General features: G+C 41.2%; 1 protein-coding gene across 18 annotated transcripts in view; it reads left to right on the top strand.

Moving 5' to 3' along the window:
* STARD13 (StAR related lipid transfer domain containing 13) overlaps positions 1-20,020 on the top strand; it is a 489,330-nt gene that overhangs the window by 413,189 nt on the left and 56,121 nt on the right. For all 18 annotated transcript variants that reach the window (XM_070520504.1, XM_070520503.1, XM_070520506.1 and 15 more), the window contains one exon: positions 17,215-17,286. In XM_070520504.1, the coding sequence (XP_070376605.1) occupies positions 17,215-17,286 (72 nt within the window). The remainder of the gene's footprint in view (positions 1-17,214; positions 17,287-20,020) is intronic.

The following is a 20,020-nucleotide window of genomic DNA, read 5'->3' as shown; positions in this document are numbered from 1 at the left end:
GAGGAAAGGAAGTGTGAAGGCTTGGAATCTAAGCTGATGCTTCACAGTCACTGTGGAGCAGTGAGGTTCTTCTCCACTGTGAGTGGCCGGAAGCAGGAGAGAAGACAGTCATTTACTCCCTGCCCTAAATTTCTTTGAGCCTTTGTACTGGAAGCTTCCTCCATTAGCAACAGGGTGGCGGGCACCATGCTGGTGCAAGATATGAAAAGACAGTGCCTGTGGAGGGAAGCAGAAAAGCAGAGTAAACTGAAAATTCCAGTGCCAGGGTAAGTGCTGGGCCAGACGTACACAGAGGGTGCAAAGGAGAGACAGGCCAACCTCACTTACCTGGGCGGCCAGAGTGGGGCGGTCAGGAAGCAGTTCACAGAGAAGGTAGAACCAGAGCTGAAAATTAAAGAAATAGAGGGGGAAAGAAGAATTAGCTAGTCAGATGAAGCAGGGGAAAGTCATTCTAAATATGGGAAAAGTACCTACAGGGAATAGAGGATGGAAGGCGGGGAGGTGGTGGCAGTTTGGGGGAACTGAGTTACTCTGTACCACCTGCGTCCAGGGCATGTGGGCACTTGAGACGCAGAAAGATGTGCCAGGGACCCATGCTGAGCTCAAGAACTGTATGCTTTCCTCAGAAGTTTGGATTTTACCTTGGAGGGATTTGAGAGCTATGGAGGATTGTAGGCAGGGGAGAGAGTGATCAAATTTGAGTTCTGTCTTGGAAGTGATCTGTGCAGGATGTTGGTTGTGCTCCTAAGTAAAATGCACAAATCGTCTTCAGAACATAAGATCTCCTGCTATTTTATGGAAATATATTTAAGAAGGTCTTTGTTTTCAAGCCAGCACTTTACGTTGCTAAGCAGAGATTCCGCCTTCCTCCTCTGATCTTCACTTAGCCAACAGTCAGCTGTCGATTGCCCGTGTGTCTCTCAGTTCATTGAAGTCAGACCTCTGAGTCCACCATAATGTCATCGTGGCCTGAATGGAGTCAGAATTTGCCTGAGCCCCACACTTTCTGGTGTGCAGGGAGGCTGTTATTAAAAAATAATCATCATCTCTCCAAAAGTGAGGTTTCTCTTTTAAATTTACATCTGTGCTTCTTCAGCCAGGCAGAATGTCCAGGAGTATAAGAAGCTACAGGATGGTACATCTTCTTGGAACATCGGTTTTCTTACAATTTGCGGGAAAGCTTTTGTATTAAAATAAGTGTGGGCATGTTATATTCTTCCTCTATATAGATGGAAACTTCAAATAAATTCATTGAGGGCATCTGTTTATTTTCTTCTTCCATTTGAGTACGTCAATGGAAAAATGTGAAAAGTACTCATTTCAGTTAACAATAACTCCAATTTTTAAGTGCCTGCTGTTTGTCAATTTATGTAATTCATTTTTGTTCAACACGTGGAAACACCAAAGTCCCAAGCCCTGTGCCAGGGAGCTGGATTGCAGCGGTAAACTAAAGGCCCTTCCTTGTTCTGGAGTTGGTCTCACGTCCTTACGGCTGCTCTGAAGAGTAGACATGACATTATGTTCATTTTGCTGTTGAGGAAACTGAGAGGGAAGGAGTTTTGCTCGGGGACTCCTGCACTAAGCCCATACTCCACGCTGCTCGCCACTGCCACACTTCCTCTCTGTGAAAACTTTTGATCTCAACTTGTTGTCTCCTTTCCCTTGTCTGTTGCTGCCCTTACTTTATTCATGAAGAATATTCATTCCTTTCCCCCAGGTCTACTTTCCTATCTCTAGAAATGAAGATGGGCCATCAATCATCAATACCATCAATCAACAGCCACGCCCATGTACAAGTGTGTTTTTATGTTAGTTATTCCCAGTAGTCGTAACAGCTCAACTATCATAAACTTGTACTGAGCTGCTACTGTTTACAGATTCATTGTGCTCAGACTTTACTTCTAGAAAGAGATGGAAGTCATGGTTACATACAATAGGTCAAATAACGATTCAAGATGGCCAGAGATCATGGAGTGTTGGAGATCCTAAGTGTTAGAAGGGTCTGGGGAAGGCTTCTTAGAGGAGATGTCCAACGAGCTACACCAAGGAAGGAGAAGCTTTAACTAAACAGAGCAAAGAATAGGGTCTGCTAGGCAGACCCAACTAAATCTAGTGCCCAAAAGAAGCTTACCCCAGTTTCTCACACATTTTCTCTCTGCTCCTAAGAATTAAAAAGGTCATAGGTGAGTGTGGTTACATTTCAAGAGAGGCATTACTCTGCTCTAATTGAAAGCATCCCCACTTCCCCAGGGGTGCCATCATGGACTGACTGGATGCTTCTCTTGGAGATATGAACAGGCAGCCTCTGGGAGTTCAGTTTCCTCCAGGCCGTATGCAGGGAGATCTTGGATGGTCCACACTTAGATCCACCCAAGAGGCGACCTAACCCTTTTGCTCATCACCAGAACTACCCTCCTTCTTCCAGAATCCTCCAGATTGGAAATGACTCTGGACCAAACCTGACTTCCCAGCACTATTACAAATCCATATCTGGAAAGCCTCTAAGCTGCATGTCATTGATTTGTTATTGATTAAGACTCGGTCTGGCACTCAGCCCAACCTCAGCCCCAGCAATAGTAGCAGCAGGCTTCTCAAATAGAATGGAACAGAAAGCTATGACAACCCGCGTGTGGCCCTCAGCCTCCTTCAATCAAACCAGGAAAGGAGAAAGAAAGCAGGGGAACCTATTCATGGGGCACAAGGAACCTTCACCAAAGACCTTTGACCAGTGGTAATCTGGAGGTCCTTTGCTGGGAATAAATGCGAGGAGGAGCCATCCATTCTGGTTTGGGATTAATGCAGATCAGTGTCCGTGAAAGATAGGTGCCTGTCAGACACCTGAAATAAAACTTCTTGGCTCCTCCACAATTCAGCATGCGTTGAGTACGCACCAGGTTCCACGTGCTCTGCCAGACGCTAGAGGTACAAAATGTAAATCAGGCCCCCTCTGCCCTCGCAGAGCTTGTGGTCTAATGGGGAGATAGGCATGTAACAAGAACATTTCAATCTAACCTTGTAAGCACTATAATAGTTGTAGGAAAGTCCAGGGAAGAGCCAGGCTAAGCTGGGATTCAGGAAATGATGTCTTAGCTGAATCTTGATGGAAGACAAATCAGAGCAAGTTAGAAGAAAACGAAGTGAGAGGAATGGGATAGACGAAGGGGAGGAAACAGCCTGAGCACAAAGGTGGGATGTGGAACAGCCCCATGAGACTGGTGAACTCCAGGCAGTTCCGTGCAGCTGGGCCCAAAGTGGCTGTGAGCCCCTGGAAGCAGGCCAGGGGAGGGAGGGCACTGGGAGCCATGGCAGTGGGCTAGTATTTATTCTGTGGGTGACAGGGAGATCGGAAGACGTTTTAAGGAGAATGATCATACTTGCGTCTCTGAGGGTTAAGGAAGGCAGGAACTGAAGCAGGGAGACCTGTCAGGAGTCTGTTGCAATAGTCCTGGGGACGTGATGAGGCTCTAAACCAGGGCAGAGAAACTGAGCAGGTCCTGGGGTTGTGTTGTGAGAATATGGGCAATGCAGGAGAGAGAGGAGTCTAGGAAGACGCCCCGCTGTTCAATCTATTCATTTATTTGACCAGATGCTTCTCATATAACAGAGTTTAGTCCAAGATAGTGTTCCTTAAACCGGGGGTCAGGAAGTGAGCCCCAGTTAGTGAGTATAGCCAGCAATTTTTAATAAAGAAGAAGAGAACAAAACAAAACAGAACAGAAAATGTCAGGTGGCATTGCATATATGTAAAGTGTAACTATTATTTTGTGAAACTTTGTTTCAGTCTGTGTGTGTGTGTGTGTGTGTGTGTCTGTGTGCAGGTGCAAGTTCAAAGCTATATGAAGCATCTTAGACTGTGGTCAAAACATTTGAAAGTCCTATGATATTCTTTTTCTGTGATTGTGTCTGATTATTCTCAAGTATGAATATGTCCCAATCAGGCTTGATGATCTTAAAAAGGGAGACTGATTCCTTTGTGAGAAAACAGGAAAATCTTTTCTCGCTGCTGTTCTTCCAAGACTCAATCTTGCAGTAATCTGTGCCCTTGGAATTCCCAAGGATTCCACACAGATGGAAAGGAAAGAGGATCGGCGCCAGCAAAAACGACTCTCCAGGCAGTGCTGGGACCATGCCAAATGCCCTGCCCTTCTGAAAAAAGGGGCAAGAATGAGATACACAAAGACACTGCTGCCCTAGGATTTCTGGCCACATGTCTCTCAGAGGCAGAACCACAGCCAGGAGAATAACGTTACCTTATTTTTATATATGGGTTTTACAGTTTGCAAACTACTTTCACATTATATGTTCCCATGTTCACAGTAGCCCTGTGAGTTTGGAGGGCCCTGAATATCTGAAAAATATTTTAGGTGTTTATTGGCCTGTAAATATTTAAAGCTATAAATATTTGCCTCTTAATATAGTCATTCACTCTTTCAGTCAACAGTCATTCGCAAGGCTCTGGGCTAAGATGTGGACATGCAAAGATGCAATCTGTTTTCCAGTCTGGTGATGTGTACCTGCAGGATCATAATTTAGGAGGATACAAAGTCCACGTACTTATTTATGGATGCTTGCAGTTTCACCTATGGCATGTTTACAGAATGTGCGTGCACCTGTATATAGATTTGCATGTGTGTGTGTGTGTGTGTGAGAGAGAGAGAGAGAGACAGAGAAGGAGAAAGAGAGCACGTATCTCTCCAAGTCCAAAATCAATAATTGTTTGCTCACAGGGAACAGAGCAGGAAAAAGCTGGCCCTCTTTTAAGCCTACAAGGTACATAAAGTTTTCTCCTTCTTGGGCTAAATGTGAGTATCTTAGTGGTAGGATAAGTGTGTCTGAGAATTTGAAGACAGCTATGTAGCCTCAGCAAATACAGCACCTACGTAACAGGATTTGCATACAAAGGAGTTCCCAGGCCTCTGAGTTCTAGCTAAAACCCCAGATTAAGAGTCCCTGGTTCATGCATTGGTTTAAGCAAGACAGACTTCTCAATTTAAAAAACATATATACATATATATATACACACATATATATATACACACACACATATGATATTTGTGTGTCAATATATACTTATTGTTCCTAATTTTGAAAAAACAATAGGTTCAAAGAGGACTGCTTTCTAAATTTTCTGTTCAGCGTTAGATATGATTTGAGCAGTCATGAAAAATTAGTTAAAATCATTTTAGGCATAAGAGTAAAGTATTTCTTTACTTTAAATGTAAATGATTTGAAGTATTTGAATGGTATTTGAATCACTTTCCTGGTTGCCTCCTCACAAAGCGGTTCCCTGGATGTGCACCTAGGATGTTTTTACTGGTGGGAATGACCTTGACAGGAAGCCTATCTGGGAGACTTATGACCTCTTGAGGTCAATGACCTTGAGGTCCACATTAACCCTCAACTTTTCCAGTCATTACTCCACGGGAAGCCCATATCCTTTGCTCACAGTTTACTTATTTGTTCAGCCTTTTTTCTCATAACATGGAAAAGTAATCTTCTGAAGGCATTTCCCGTAATGAAGCCTACTCGTCTGACACAGATTTCTTTCCCAAGGTTCCGATGTGTTCAGTATGTTTAAACACATCTTTGCCCTTGAGATCCCTGCATATCAAGCACGTGATTGCTAATATTTTACTGATTAACTGGCAAGCACATTGTAAACTGGAATCGCAAGCCTGTCCTCCCCACCCTGGTGTTCATATCCTAAAAGTAACAGCGTGTGGAGGCCCTTACTGCCATTTTCAAAGTGTCACATGTCGTTTATGACTCTGATTACCTCTTGTTAAACAGCATTGTATTGTGTGAAGCATGGCTTCCTGTGATACAACGTTGTTTAACAGAGTATACCAAAATCTTCTATAGAACGTAAAAAATGAATTACTGTTAGATTCCTGTCCTAAGAAGAATCCAGATGTAGAGGAGGGATGGCATTTGGCCCCAGAGCCCTCCTGCAGGCACCGACAGAGGAGCATAAGCAAGGTATTCCAGAAAGGCCCCGAGTTCCCAGGAATCCCAGCTTCCAAATCTTGCATGAGCCAAAGAGGGCTCGCTATGGGCAGACAGCCAGCCAACCAGCGTCTGGCTCAGATCTCATCTCTCCTGCTGAGCTGGTCCTGGTCACCTTGTCCAAAACGCCCCCTCTTGCTCTGAGCCCTGGAGGACTGTGTCCTGCTCTGAAAGGCCTTTGCTGCCTGGGTCGCAGTGATGTCTGGACCATCTTTGTCTTCCCTGCTCGGCTTACAGACCTGCAGGGCAGGATCCTGCTGCCCACAGCCCTGCACCCTCCCTCATTCAGGTGTTTCGAATGTTAGGTTCAGATTTTGCCACTCTTCTGTTAGATTTCATTTAAGAAGGGATTTTTCAGTCACTTTTATCTCTTATTCAAGCCTGTTCTTAAGGGAAATAATCCATTTATACCTGGTTTAACAGCAGGCTTTTCACATCGGGGGCACCCAACACGTGTCTGTTGAATAAGTCAATAAGACAAATGCCTTCTACTCCTGAAGGCCAAATGAGGGAGAGCTGAGTGGAAAGGATCAGAGACCGTCAGAACCACTGTTTTCTATCATGGGACAGTAACAGTGAGCCCCTCTGCTGTAGTAATAGTAGCAAACACAGGCAGTAACTCATTTCATCCTTGCAACAACCCTCTGAGCTAGGCACTGTTGTTTATCCCCATTTTATAGAGAAGGAAACAAAGCATGCTGAAGTTCCCTATCCAAGGTCATGAAGGTAACGAGACGGGGGTCAGGACTTGAAATCAGCTTCTAGCCACTTAATGCCATGTTACTGCTCTTGTAACAGTTAGTCTGCATATACCCTCAAATAAAGGAACGTTTTCTAAACAAATCAACAGGCTCTTTTTAAAAAGTTAATTCATGAAACTAAGTATATGTATTCAACAAGAGAAGAGACTTGAGTTCTCCTTAAGTAATAAATATACCATTAATTAAGAGCAAAATGAATTTAGAATGTATCTTCATTTTAAACTCCCCTCTAAAGCAATAACATTAACCCTGCACCAAAAGTAAAACTGTTTTGATCTAAAGCGATGAACTCTTGGTGAATTTGCTAGTTTTGGAAAACCTGGGTCATGTTTTGATAATTTAAAGGATTTGGGGAGTCACGTGGACTCCAAATATTCCTCTAGTCATTAAAACAAGATGGGAAGTTTTTCTTCAGTTGGTCTAGTTTGTTTGTTTTGTTTTTTAAGTGTAACCTTCAAACTTCAGTGACACCCTTTAGAAAATACCAGTTTGTTACATAAAGTTTTGAAATGCGTCTTTGAAATTATAGAAATACATATGCAGGAGGTCAAAGGCGAGTGGAACAGCTGTTACATAAAATCTCCACTTTCCAGATACCAAGAAGGAAGAGGTGGGAACATGGTCCAGGATCTAACCTTCACTCTGAACTTCCTGACTTGTGTTAGTTTAAGACATCCCTGTAGCATCATTTAAACATAGTTCTGGTGTATGAATAAACTTCCACTTGGAATTTCCTTTTTGAAGTCTGCTGAGAATATAAATCAAAACCATATGAGATGTGTCTTAATCCAGAATGTAAAATAACATGAGAAATGTCAACCCAGAAGTACTCCCTGAAATACATTCACCAGGATGCACATTCTGGCAAAATCCTTTATTTAGAATGAAAGTCTCCAGAGGACCGGATTTATTATTTTTAACCCATGATTGTGGAAGCCTGAATTGATAAAAGAAGATGCTTTTTAAAGTCATGGCAGTAAGAATGTTATTCAGCCAGCTAGAATGTTTGACAAGAACATCTGTTGGCATGGAAAGAGGTTCAAAATGCATTGTCAAGTGAAAAAAGCAGATTGCAATTTTATTTAAGGATTATGGAAGATAGATAGTATTCTTAGCCCAGATACAGGTACACATCTTAATAAAAGAATGAGAGACTATATGCCAACAAAATGTTAATCGGTCTCTAGGCGGTAGAATTATAGCAATTTTTCTTTTCTTCTTTTTTTCTTTCTTTCAGGTGTTTTAAATATTAGGTTTAGATTTTGTTCCTCTTCTGTTAGATTTCATGTAAGAAGGGATTTCAAGTCACTTTTCTCTCTTATTCAAGTCTCTTTGTGGGGGAATAATCCTTTTATGCCTGAATTTGGTGATTATTTGGACAAGCGCATTAGTCAAGACCATCATGTTGACTACATTATTAAAAAATGTTCTATGCCCAAAGCTAATCAGATAATTAAATTACATTTGCTGTATTGTCCAAAGTAGAGTTCCCTACACCTCCATTTAGAAGGACTTTATGTTTAAATGACACAAGCTTCTGCCATTTCACACTGTGTTCTTAAACTTAAAATTTGAAGAAACTCAACTAAGATTTCATGACAATAATCATTAAGGCCCGAATAATTCTTTAAAACTAGACATTATCTACTATACAAACTGAACTATTAGATTTTTAAACTTTTATTATGTTTTAAGCTTTTAAAACTTTTTTGTAGTTTATAAAACTTTTTTTAACCTATTTGAGTGCATTGGTGGTGTGTTTATGGAATGCCTCTATTGACTTTCGTATTAATATGCCATATGGTTAGAGCAGAGTGTGACGCAAGTCATTAATGTATCACTGTGTCTGATGAAAAAGGGGGATTCCAACATGCAAGCTGTTTCCTACCTCTTCAGTTGGGGGCATAATCTCCCCCGACCCTGAATCAGGTAAAGCTATTTCAACTACCTGAACTCATTTTAAATTGCTTTCTGTAAGGGCTGTATAACGTCAGTGTCTATTAATGAATGGCAAAATAAAAATCCCAATACTTAGAGAGCAAACCTCTAAGCTCAGTGGTCTCTTCGGCCTTGAAGAACGTGGAGAAAAATTGATGGCTGAAAACCTAATAAAAACTTAATTTCTTGAATCTGACCCTGATTTTCTGGGACGAGTGATGTATATTTTGAAAATCTTTCACAGAACCAGCGCCGTCACAGACAAGTAGGAAGCATTCCAGAAAACTGGCAACGACAAATTGAAAAATTCCCAGTAAATATTTTATCCCAATAAATATTTCCAATATTTAAAAATAAAAGATACATACATACATACACTATCGAGCTTTTATATATAGTCAGATGACAAAATTACACTTGAGTTGTGCACATCTTTTCTTGGGATAAATTAAGCAAACACTAGTTTTGATTGATCCAGGTGTCCCAGTTGCTGGGAGGTTAAATGCACAAAGCCTTGAGCTGGGAGACAGAAGCTTCGGTGATGTTGTATCTTGTCATGCCAGCCCTGCAAGGAGTGAACGACTGGAAAAGGGTCTGTGGGGTTCTTGGAGTAATTTTATCCAGACAGATTCTGTGTTCCTTCTGATGCATACATGGCACAATTTTCCCTGATGTCATGAAAGCTTCCGGTGGAATGGGTGTACCCAGAGCTATAAAAGAGTTGAGCTAAGCAACTGAAATAGCAGATAAGCCTCTATAAGTATAGACATTCAGATATGTCTGAAAATAGCTATAGAAGGGGTTTGATTCCCTAAAGACATGCATAATTTTTGTACCATTTAAAAAATAAGAATCTTAAAGCAATATAAGATAGAAGATTACCTGCCCAAAGCCAAGAAACCTGACTCCCCAGTGGTGTTGGGACTTGTCCAAAGCAGTTGCTCTTCCCTGGGCAAGAAGTCATTGGCATGACAGAGGGAAAACACAGGGACCCTTCTGATACCGGCGGTTTGGTCGACCTTGTGGAAATTCCAGCTTCTGCTCCTGAGATCCAACATCAAGATGGCTACCACGGACTCTTAGTCTCCACCTTTTCAAGAGAAGCCACAGAAGTCAAGTTAGAAAGAAAAACCATCTCCAGAATCTTATACCCTTGTCCCAAGGAAGATTGACAAGACCCTATTATCTTGGTTGGTCAGTATGGAGGTACTTTGGCCAAGGCCTGCAAATGATGAGCCTCTTTCTGATTGTCTGAATCAACGCTCTGTTCCCCTACCTTGCATTTCAGTTGCTTAACTGACTCCATCTTGAAGAACCTCTTGGGATTTAGTGGTAGGCAGTGGCTCCACAACTTCAAAAAGCTGGGGGTGTTCATATGCTTGTGTACGCATGCAGCCTCCCTGAGAAATACCACAGGCGCCTGATGGGAACAGTCTGTACCAAGTGAGAGAAGAGAATAAAGAGCTACTCTGCCTCATGGAAAACTTGACTCAAAACAATCTGGCCAGAAACTATTTGGCTGGTAGAGCATATATTTTCTTCTTTCTTTTTCTTTGAGATTGATTGGAAGGGATTGTACATTTTTTTTTAATACTACTAGGACTATGGGCATGGAGAATAGTATTTATATTCCTGAAGACTTTCCTTGTTCAGCTGCAACTGAACTTTTGATTTTTTGCAGTGTAAGTGTGTATGTGAGAGAAAAAGTGTGTGTGTTTGTGAATGTGCAGACACACACACATATGGAAGCACGTGATGGATGAGCGTGAAAGGATTGTTTACATTTCTTTAATTCATATAGACCATGCACTGTAGGCAGGGGAGCAGAATTCTAAGCAAAAACGATTACTAAGACTGTGTTTATTTCTATGATAGACTGACCGATATCCCGACAGCTTCAAGTTGAAATAAAGGTCCATAGTGCATTCTGTGTGCTTCACCTACAGAATGAATAGCTGGCAGCTGTGATAAATTAGCTTATGCTAGATTACGCCACTGTAACAAGTTGTGCCCCAGGTTGTAGTGGCCTGAAACAACAGAAGTTTATTTCTTGGTCACATTACACGTTAGCAGCTCATCTGCTATGGCTTTGTTCCGTGTCGTCATTCCAAGACCCAGGCTTGAGGAACAGCCTCTGTCTGAGACATACTAGCCTCATGGTAAAGGGAAAAGAGTAGGAAAGCTGGCAGAAAGATGGCTCTTGAAGGGTTTTGCTTGAAGCTACCATACATTACTTCTGCTCACATTTCATTGCCCAAAGTGGGTCATATGGCCAAGCCTGACATCAGTGGGATAAGAAGTATGGAGGATGGTTGGAGGACAACTGCAAGTTACGTGGCAACTAGAAAGGGCCAGGAATCATTGGGAACATGTAAGAAAATATGTGTGTGTGTATGTTTTCATTATAAATTTAGTAAGTAAATAAATTATATATATATGATTTATATATATATATATATATATATATGATTTCCCCAGCAAGACTGAAAAAGGGTGATTACAAACACACGTGACTGGGAATAGACCTACTACTTAGTTATACAATTTGCTTGATCCTCGTTTACCCTAATAGAAATTATTTTTAAGTGACTGGATTTGCTATGAATCCAGCTTGCAGAAGATATTTCAAGACCTGAGAAATAAGGCTAATGTTAAGAATTGGAATAATATGTCTCAACGTGTCTGTGACTCTTGCTTTCAGGAAAAAAGTGCATGCAAACACAGCCGTGAATCTCCGTCTTACCCTGAGTGCAATTAGGTGTCACAGGGATATCTCCAGCTCCAGATTTGTTCCTTCTATAGTTTTATATTAGCTGACAGCAAGATATTTTGCTACACATCAAGAAAAAAATTGCCTTAATTTATGTGGAGATAAAATGGGTGTTTATCCATTAGTTTACTGATTTGAATATTCAGTGATTAATAATCTTAAATTTATTCTAAATAACCTGTATTTTAACTCTATTAGTAACCTAGAATATCATGGAAAGAAAATGTTATGCTCATTAGAAAAAATTATACATGGTATACATTTAAAACTTATTTAGGCCTTTTACACGTCACAATAAACTTATTACACAAATCAAAGAGTGCAAAAAGATGTATTCTGACACCACGATGTGGGATTTAAAGCAAAGCCTGTTATTAATAGAAAACTTGTTGTTTCACCCTGAACCTGTGGTTAGGGTTACAAAGACCTCCTTGGAGAAGGATTGTGGTGGTAGTATATGATTCTATATAATATTAATGATTGCATCATTCATACCCATATATAGTCAGAATAGATACTCCAGCATTGACTTTAACACAGCTAGCCTAGTGTGTGGCCAGATAAATACACCTCCAGTACATAGGAACTTCACTTGAGAAATTCCGTCTGGAGACAAAGGAGTCATTCGTCTTAAGTAGTACGTTGATAATGAAGCTAACTCAGCCATAGAAATCATCCTAAGCCAACAACCACGACCCTGTTGAAATGTTAATGCATTTGGCGTACTTTCATAGTGATAATTGTATCCACTGCAGGCATCTTGTGGTGGTTGACTCAGCCATAATCTTTCAGAAGCAGGTTGCCCACCATGTTCACCAGTTTAAATGAAAAACAAAACCCTGTTTTCGAGCCTGCTTTTCTAAGTCACATGGAGATCCATGATGTCTTTTTTTCCCCACTTCTCTTGAGTACATTTAATGAACATTTAAGAAAGAAGACCTACTTAAATTGGAGTCAGTTTGTCCATCAAAATCCCAGGAGATTTGTAAGAACAACGTAAATACATATGCCTGTATATAATGATTTCATAAACTTTCCACGGTAGACCAGATTCCTTCTAGCCAGTTAATTTTCTCGTGAACATAAAATTTAATTTGGCCCTAATTTGAATTTTTGGTCATTTAGAAAGAATAGTATTCCCTTGGGTTAGCTATGGAAAAACTATTTGCTATGTTAAGAAAAATGTAAACAAAAAAAATATACTTAAAATGCTTAGCTAGGAGAGCACACTGCTCCCAAGCATTCTAGAAATGTCAGTCTGAAAATTCAATGATTTTGTAACATAAGAGGAGGCCTGCAAACCTGGGAGGCAAATTTTCTGTGTTCAATAGAGCTCCTGACTTGACTGACGCCCTCCAGAGCCTTGTCCACCTGACTGTAGCCGGACATCACTAAGTGATATTTCGTTAAAGAAATGGCTTGTTCATCTCTTTTAACTCTGACTTCCAGCCTTCTCCACAATCAGTCTATGTTGGTGAAGTCCTGCTGAACCATTTTCTCTTGGCTACCTTGATGTTATGACCTCCCAGTAGTGAGATACAATTGGCAGTATTCAAAAATCAGGTATTTCAAATTAAGCATCATTCTCAAAACAAAGTAAATTTCTCATTTTGACCAGCAATATCATTATATGGGAAAAAATTCACCATCTGTTATTATATGAAAAAAGTAGTCAACCAAAGATATTACGGTGATTACCATTTTGACAAATAACATATATTGAATTAGGCACCAGTAATGGGACAAGAGTTGACATTTTTCTTTCATTTTGCCTTTCTGTATATTTTATATTTTCAACACTGAGCATGTGTAACTAAGAAACATGATAATACTTTTTAAAACCAGTGTCACCGGCCATAGTTAGTTTTTACAGTGTCTATGTTCTCATGCCCATTGATGTGCGGCTCCTTGGGCACCCACTGAGACAGCCTTCCTCTGCTGTGCCTGTCTCTGGACAGAGGTCACGTCATGCTCTACATGTCGGAAAGGCAGCCAAGGCAAACTGACTTTCCCTCAAGTAGAATCACAGATATGTGGCAGAAGGGCATGCCTAGCACCAAACCATCTTCCTGATTTATTGAGTGAAAGGGTTTGCTTGGTTTTTGTGCAGATCAAGCTACCAATTGAAAAACTGGCTGTCTCCCTTTTCAACCAGTTGATTTCAGCCCCCAAACTGTTGACCAAAGCTCCTTGGTCTTCTTGGACCAGGGGAATGGGGTGCTCTTAAGGAACAGGTCTTCCGCATGTGAGTGGTAGAGATGGGGCCAAGGGATGTGATTGGGGCAACCAGGAATGTCCGCCCCACCTAAACCAGATAGAAGAGGCTCTTGACATAGAGAGGTTCTGTTATCCAAAGAAGTGGGAAAGGTTGTTGGGCAGGCAAACAATAGATACCCGCTATGGAGTAAAACGGAAATGATTTTTACATATAATAATTATAAAAATTGTGCTGCAATCCTGTCGTGATTCCAAGCCAGATGGATTGAATTTTCTCCGGTAATGGAATGCAGTAACCATGGTAGAGATCAGCAGGCCAGTCTGTCCAAGGGCATTCTTAGTTCCACCCCACACAGGTTTTCTACAGGAGATTTGCAGCAGGTTGATGCTTTGCCTTGTAGCCTTGGAGCTGCTACAGGGACAGGTATGCACTGCAAATGGAGAAGGAATAAAACTATCAAAATGTGATTTGAATGGCCCTTAAAGCTTTTACGTAATATTACGCTGGCTAGCAAGAGCGCAGTAAAGAAGATTTTTCACAGTCCCTCAAATGTCATTTAAATCTCATTAAGTAGATCTTTGTGAAATGATGACACTGGCAATAATGATTCCTTTTTAATTCTCCAATCATTTTGGCCACTGCAAGGGTCATACGCCCTGGGGAACACGTTAGCTTTTGGCTGATAGGAGTTCGCAGGGGCTGTGGCAAATAGTAGAAACCCTAAGTCTCTTTTTTTTCTCCAACTCGTCTTGATGGGCAAAGTCAAATTTGATAGTGGTTAATGCCTGATTATTTTGTCTGCTTTGTCACTAGGTGGTAAACAAGGGCTTGTTTCACCCTTAAATTGAGGTATCAAGGTGTTGGGCCTACAGCTAGATTAGGGGAATGTGTTTGAGAGACATTTCAGAAATAGAATAACAAGTTGGTGTGGGAGTGACAGCGAGGAGCCATCCCCCATGGCTGGGATGTGGCTTCTTCTCATTTATTGTCTACTAATTGGGGTTTTTGTTGTCACTTGTCTCTGAGACATAGGCTAAATGCCTACCCATTTAAAAAATCGGCGTATTTGAGGGTTTGATTTAGCTGGGTTCTGGTTAAGATTTGGTTATTCATGTTTATGTGTGGGTAGAATTTCAGTTCACTATCTATGTTGCTCTTGTGTAAAAAGAAAATGAAGTCATCTAGAGAGCCTCTTAAATAAAATCTCCCAGGTTCGCCTGAGCCCTGTTCCACTGCCCGGCCAGAGACTTCAGTTCCAGAAGGAGTTTTTCTCTGAAGACCTCTGCTGCCCACCTCTCCACCACCGCATTATCCTTCCTTCCAACTGTCTGAACCCCCACTTTCCCTAGACTGGTGGAGTGCACACTTTTTTCATAAGCTCCCTTCCCACTCTCCTTTGAGCTTTCTATGTTGTAGGGCCCCTGCCTTCCGGGTCTCCTCCATTTGTTCTTCATGGTCTGTCTCTCTGAGGCTCTTCCACTTAACACTACTTTTTGACAATAGTGCAAGTAATAAAATAGACAAAGGCATACTATTCATGTAATTCAAATAGAAAATACAGAATTCTATACTTCTAAGACTTGCTGACTCATAATTAAGTTTAGAGCGTGTCTAGAAATTAGATGTTTTCTCATCACCATCCACAGTCTCATATTGAAGTAGAAAGCGAATCTGAAGCTTGAAAAGCTAGAACGCAACAGCCTGTCTGTGACTCAGTAGTAACTCACCACATTTTCTCCGTGTTACAGTCAGAACGTGCGTTTCCTGCGTCCCCTCAAATACTTGTGTGGTTATCAAAGAGGAAGCCTTCACAGAAGGTCTCTCAAATGAGTACTAAATAGAACTTTTGAGACGTACAATAATTGCCCTTTGTACCTCCCGAAGGGAAAGCCCAAGTTAGCCAACACAGTGCGGTTCAGCTGAAGGTCATTTTGAACTGCACTGTGGATCTCAGAGACACCCCTCCTGATAGAAATGCTTTCCAGAGCTTTTATTTTCAGCCTGGTGCCCCGGGTATTTCAGTGATGCCTACGAGGCAAGAATGAGTACGTGTTAGGTCTGTGCTGGTAGCCATTATGTAAAAAACCCTCGTGTCAGAGAAACAACTCAAGATTTAGAAATTGTCAGTCCCTGGAATGACGGTGGATTAGGGGATGCCAAAAGAAGCAGACGCTCTGGGACATGGAAGGAAAACTCTGGGATCGTGATTTTCCCGAATTTAATGGCAAATCTCAACGCATGTCCAACCAGATCAGGGAGACGGGGCTGTAGGCTTTTGCTCTTCCCTTTGAGGCCTGTGCAAGAGCTGGCCTTTGGTGTGTTTTCCTAACATATAACAGATAGCTCTGTCACATTAAACATTATGCTGCACAGACACTGAGCTTTCATTCTAGATGTGCAGTCTCAGGCCCAGGGCTGATGTTAGTGTGGATCGTTTTTATGCAGTGATCCCGAGAACACACTGTACTCTCTGGCTTCTGCTATGGGGAAAAACGCACGTCAGAGTAAATGGAAATACAGTGACCTGACCGGGCTTCATCCCAACATCAGAGGAAGGGGCCTGGGTAGAGACGTGTTGTAAGAGGCTGTTTAATTTTGTTTGGAGAAACTGAACTTTTGACAGATGAACTTCTTTTCCCTTGCATTCATATTTATCTAACAGAGTTGTGGTTGGGAAATCATCCAGAATTCACAAGGTCAAAAAGCGACCTAGTTCACATACTATAGGCTCCTCCCATCTCCCTCCACAGCCTCTCCAGGCAGGTGGTCCCATGGGTGGTTGTTATGTCCACACTGAAAACGGTCACCTAAAGGACAGATCAGCCTCTTGGGTTTGGCCCCCTGAGGTTCTAGCAGCCACATCAAACTCATGTCTCAATTCTGGACAGTCAGCTTTACTTTTCCATGCTGCGCTCTGATATCATTCTAATGTGCTTGATGAATGAACATCTTGTTGTAAGGCATTGGGAATTAGAACCATTAGTAAAATTAAAGAAATAATATTAAACTGGATTTTTGTAATATCTTTCTTCATGAGAAAATACATTTTCATAGACTACCCAGTTGTGTTCTTTCTTTCATTATCCAAGAGTAAAAGAATGTTGAATAAATATTCTTAGCCTTATCTTTGAAAGTTAAAAAGAAAATCATTAAAAAAAAAACAGGATCATAAGGAAGTATTTCCTGCTTCTCCCTAGTCTCCTGGTTCCCTGGTGTATAAATAAGACATTTTTCCCTGCCTGAAACTCAGCCTTTGTGTTCTGTAATCTGTGGTTTTGTTATTATCCAAGTACTTATGGATCAACATTGAGATAATCTTCGTAGACACATAACAAGTACCTAGGTGATACCTGCTCATTTTACACCCATTTCTGGGTAGACCTACTTAGACAGTCTTACCTGAGAACGATTTTGCTTTGTAATAACTTGCACAATGCTCTCTGGTTTCTCCTTGATTAAGAAGATAGGGTACTAGCGTGCAGCCATTGGACTCATGCATTTCCCTTTCTTGTATTTTTCAGAAATTGAGGCGAAGGAAGCATGCGACTGGCTTCGTGCTGCCGGGTTCCCGCAATACGCTCAGTTATATGAGGGTAGGTTGGCCTTCTCTTCGCTCTTTATAAAGAGAATAAATTCAAAGTGGGCCGCACACATCCTGTGATGTATTTTGGCTTTCAAGTCTTTTCTCAGCCGTTTCCTTTTGCTATCTCTTTCCCTCTTTTATTTCCCTCTTATTGCCTTTGCAATGCCCAGAGCTTATCCTGATGCCAATTTAGAAATGAGTATCGCTTCCCAAGCCGGCTTCACTTTCTGCTCTGCTTCTCACGTCGCACTTCTTTCCTTTCTGCTTCCCACTTTCTTCTTCTCATCCCTTTACCACCAATCCCAACTCTGCCTGTTCCTTCTAGTGTTCTTCCATCAACAGTTTTTCTGCAGTCTCTTTCTTTTCCTTTTTCCTTGTTTTTCTTCATTACTTTCAATTTGAAAGTACAATAAATGGTTGTTGATAAATTTCCTAGAAATCACAAAACTCATTGTCTTGAGACTTTTCTTTAGTTGTGTTTACTTGATATGAAAATTTTTAAGACAGAATATGGATCAGATGTTGCTTTTCTGGGTTTTAGGTAAGATGCTTTTATTGCCAGCATCATACTTCCTGTCATTGATGTTTTAATTGACAGTTAACCTTACCTATATCTTACTTATTCCTAAAATTATACCAAAGCATCTGACTACTTCTTGGCTAATCCTTATATATAGTGAATTAGTGAGCATCCAAACAGTAAGCAGATGGCACACTTGAGATATCTGAGGAGGACTTATTTCTAAAAGTGTTCATTACAGAGATGTGGGCAAGACATAGGAAACCTTGAGGAACAGTACTAGAGTCCAGAGCCTGTAGGAGCAGACCTGTTACTGTCCTAGGCCCAAAGGGATAGGCGGAGAGCCAGGGTACCAGAGCCCAGAAGGAGAGAGGATCCTTAGAGCAGGCCCCAGGAGTGGAGGACCCAGCTGGTGGTGGACAGCCTCCCATGGAGAGAACCAGGAGGATAAATATCCTGATCTCATCCTCCTCCCTCCCTCTCTCTCCAGCCAGGGCTTCCCATTGGCCAAACGCAAAAGGAAGCCAGAGGACACAGATCTTCTTAAATGCCATCCACACAGGTGATCCTGGGGCACAAACGTGGAGAGTGCGTCCGTAGGACTAAAGAGAGGATATCTAGCACACTACACAATATAGCCTTCTCTTCCTGACAAGGTAGAACTTATTTAGGATGGAAAGAATCAACAAAATTAACTGTCACTCCTGGTGAATCTCATCCACTCACCTAGAAGCTCAGTTTTATATTTTTTTAAAAAAAACTTATTCCACTTCTCTCACTTGAATTTTATGAGGATAAAGGAGGGCATATCTCTGAATGTGCTTCAAAGTCTAGAATCTCTGATAAAAGTTTTGACAGAATCATAGACAAAGGAGGGGTCTTACAGTTTTGGACTAAGCAGCCTTCACTCCTACCCCCCACCACCAGTTTACTGATTATAAGAAAGAGGCCTGAAAAGGTTAGTGGCTTTTCTGAGGTTATAAGATAGAAGAGTCATAATTAAAATCTCAATCTTTTCTGCCCCAATGCAGTCTACTTTCTAAAATGTGCACTTTCTTTGTAAACTCAAAATACTATATGATTTAAATGTGAAGAGTCCATAAATGGCTAAGAAGTAAAGATATCTCATAGGTAAAATGTGCCTGTCAGATTGTGTTTAAGCCATAGGCCTTGAATAAATGTAATAAGAATAAGAGCAAATACTTACACAGAGCTTACTAGGCGCCAGGTGCTGTCGAAAGCACTTTACATGTAGTATTCATTTAATAGAAACAACGCTGTAGAGTAGGTATTATAATTATCATCATCCCCATTTTACAGATAAGGAAACAGAGGCCTGGAAGAGGTGAAGTGACTTGCCCACAGTTCTACAGCTAGGGAGTGGCAGAGTCAGGACTCAAAGCCCGGGCAGCTAGACTTCCGTGTCTGTGTTCCTCATTACACATCCTCCCTCTCTAGCAGAACGAGACAGTCTTCATTCTGGCACCATCTGGAATTCACTCACATTACTTTTTTCATCAAAAGAGGAATTGTTTCTATTCCCAACTCACATTAAGATTTAGAGACCCTTAGATTTATTATGATTGGCAAGGTGGAGGCAGTGCAAAATATAAGATGAGGAAGAGAAAGAATTACAGGATAATGATAATGAACTGACTTTGTCTGTTGGCTTTGACCATGGCCTCTATTACAGTGATCTCTAGACTTTTGCTTCCATGAATGAAGTACCTAAAATTAGCACTGTGTCCTGGGTCTTGCCCATGACCTCCAAAGCTGGCATAAATAGTCTGTGGCAGAAAAGTCATGATGTTAGAATTTCTTCTTCTGTTTGGGTAGATTCAGTTGTTTGAGTAGTTTTCTGATATTCTGAAGTAACTCAAGATTTTGCTACAAAAGAAAATGTTTGAGGCCATTGAACTTTGGGTATTTTTGGAAATTGCCTTTCTGAAGGAAATTTAAAAATCTGCCAAACTAAATATTTCATGAACCAATCAGGATAGAAGTCAGTGACCTACAGTGGATGGTGAGAGTGTAAAGTCTCTTCTCCATCCAGGCAAATGTCTATGATAATGATGAGGCATAGAAACACAGGCACTTAGCATTCAGTCCTATCCAAGGTCAAGCACTAGGTTATTGTCATATTTCACACTACTTTTGTACCTTTAAGAGCATTTATTGTGATAATATAATGCTGCCTGCTATCTTAAACATTACCAACACACCC

This window comes from Equus asinus, chromosome 11 (genome assembly GCF_041296235.1).
Source record: "Equus asinus isolate D_3611 breed Donkey chromosome 11, EquAss-T2T_v2, whole genome shotgun sequence".
In the NCBI taxonomy this organism is placed as follows: domain Eukaryota; kingdom Metazoa; phylum Chordata; class Mammalia; order Perissodactyla; family Equidae; genus Equus; species Equus asinus.
This window is presented reverse-complemented; position numbering and strand designations above follow the sequence as displayed.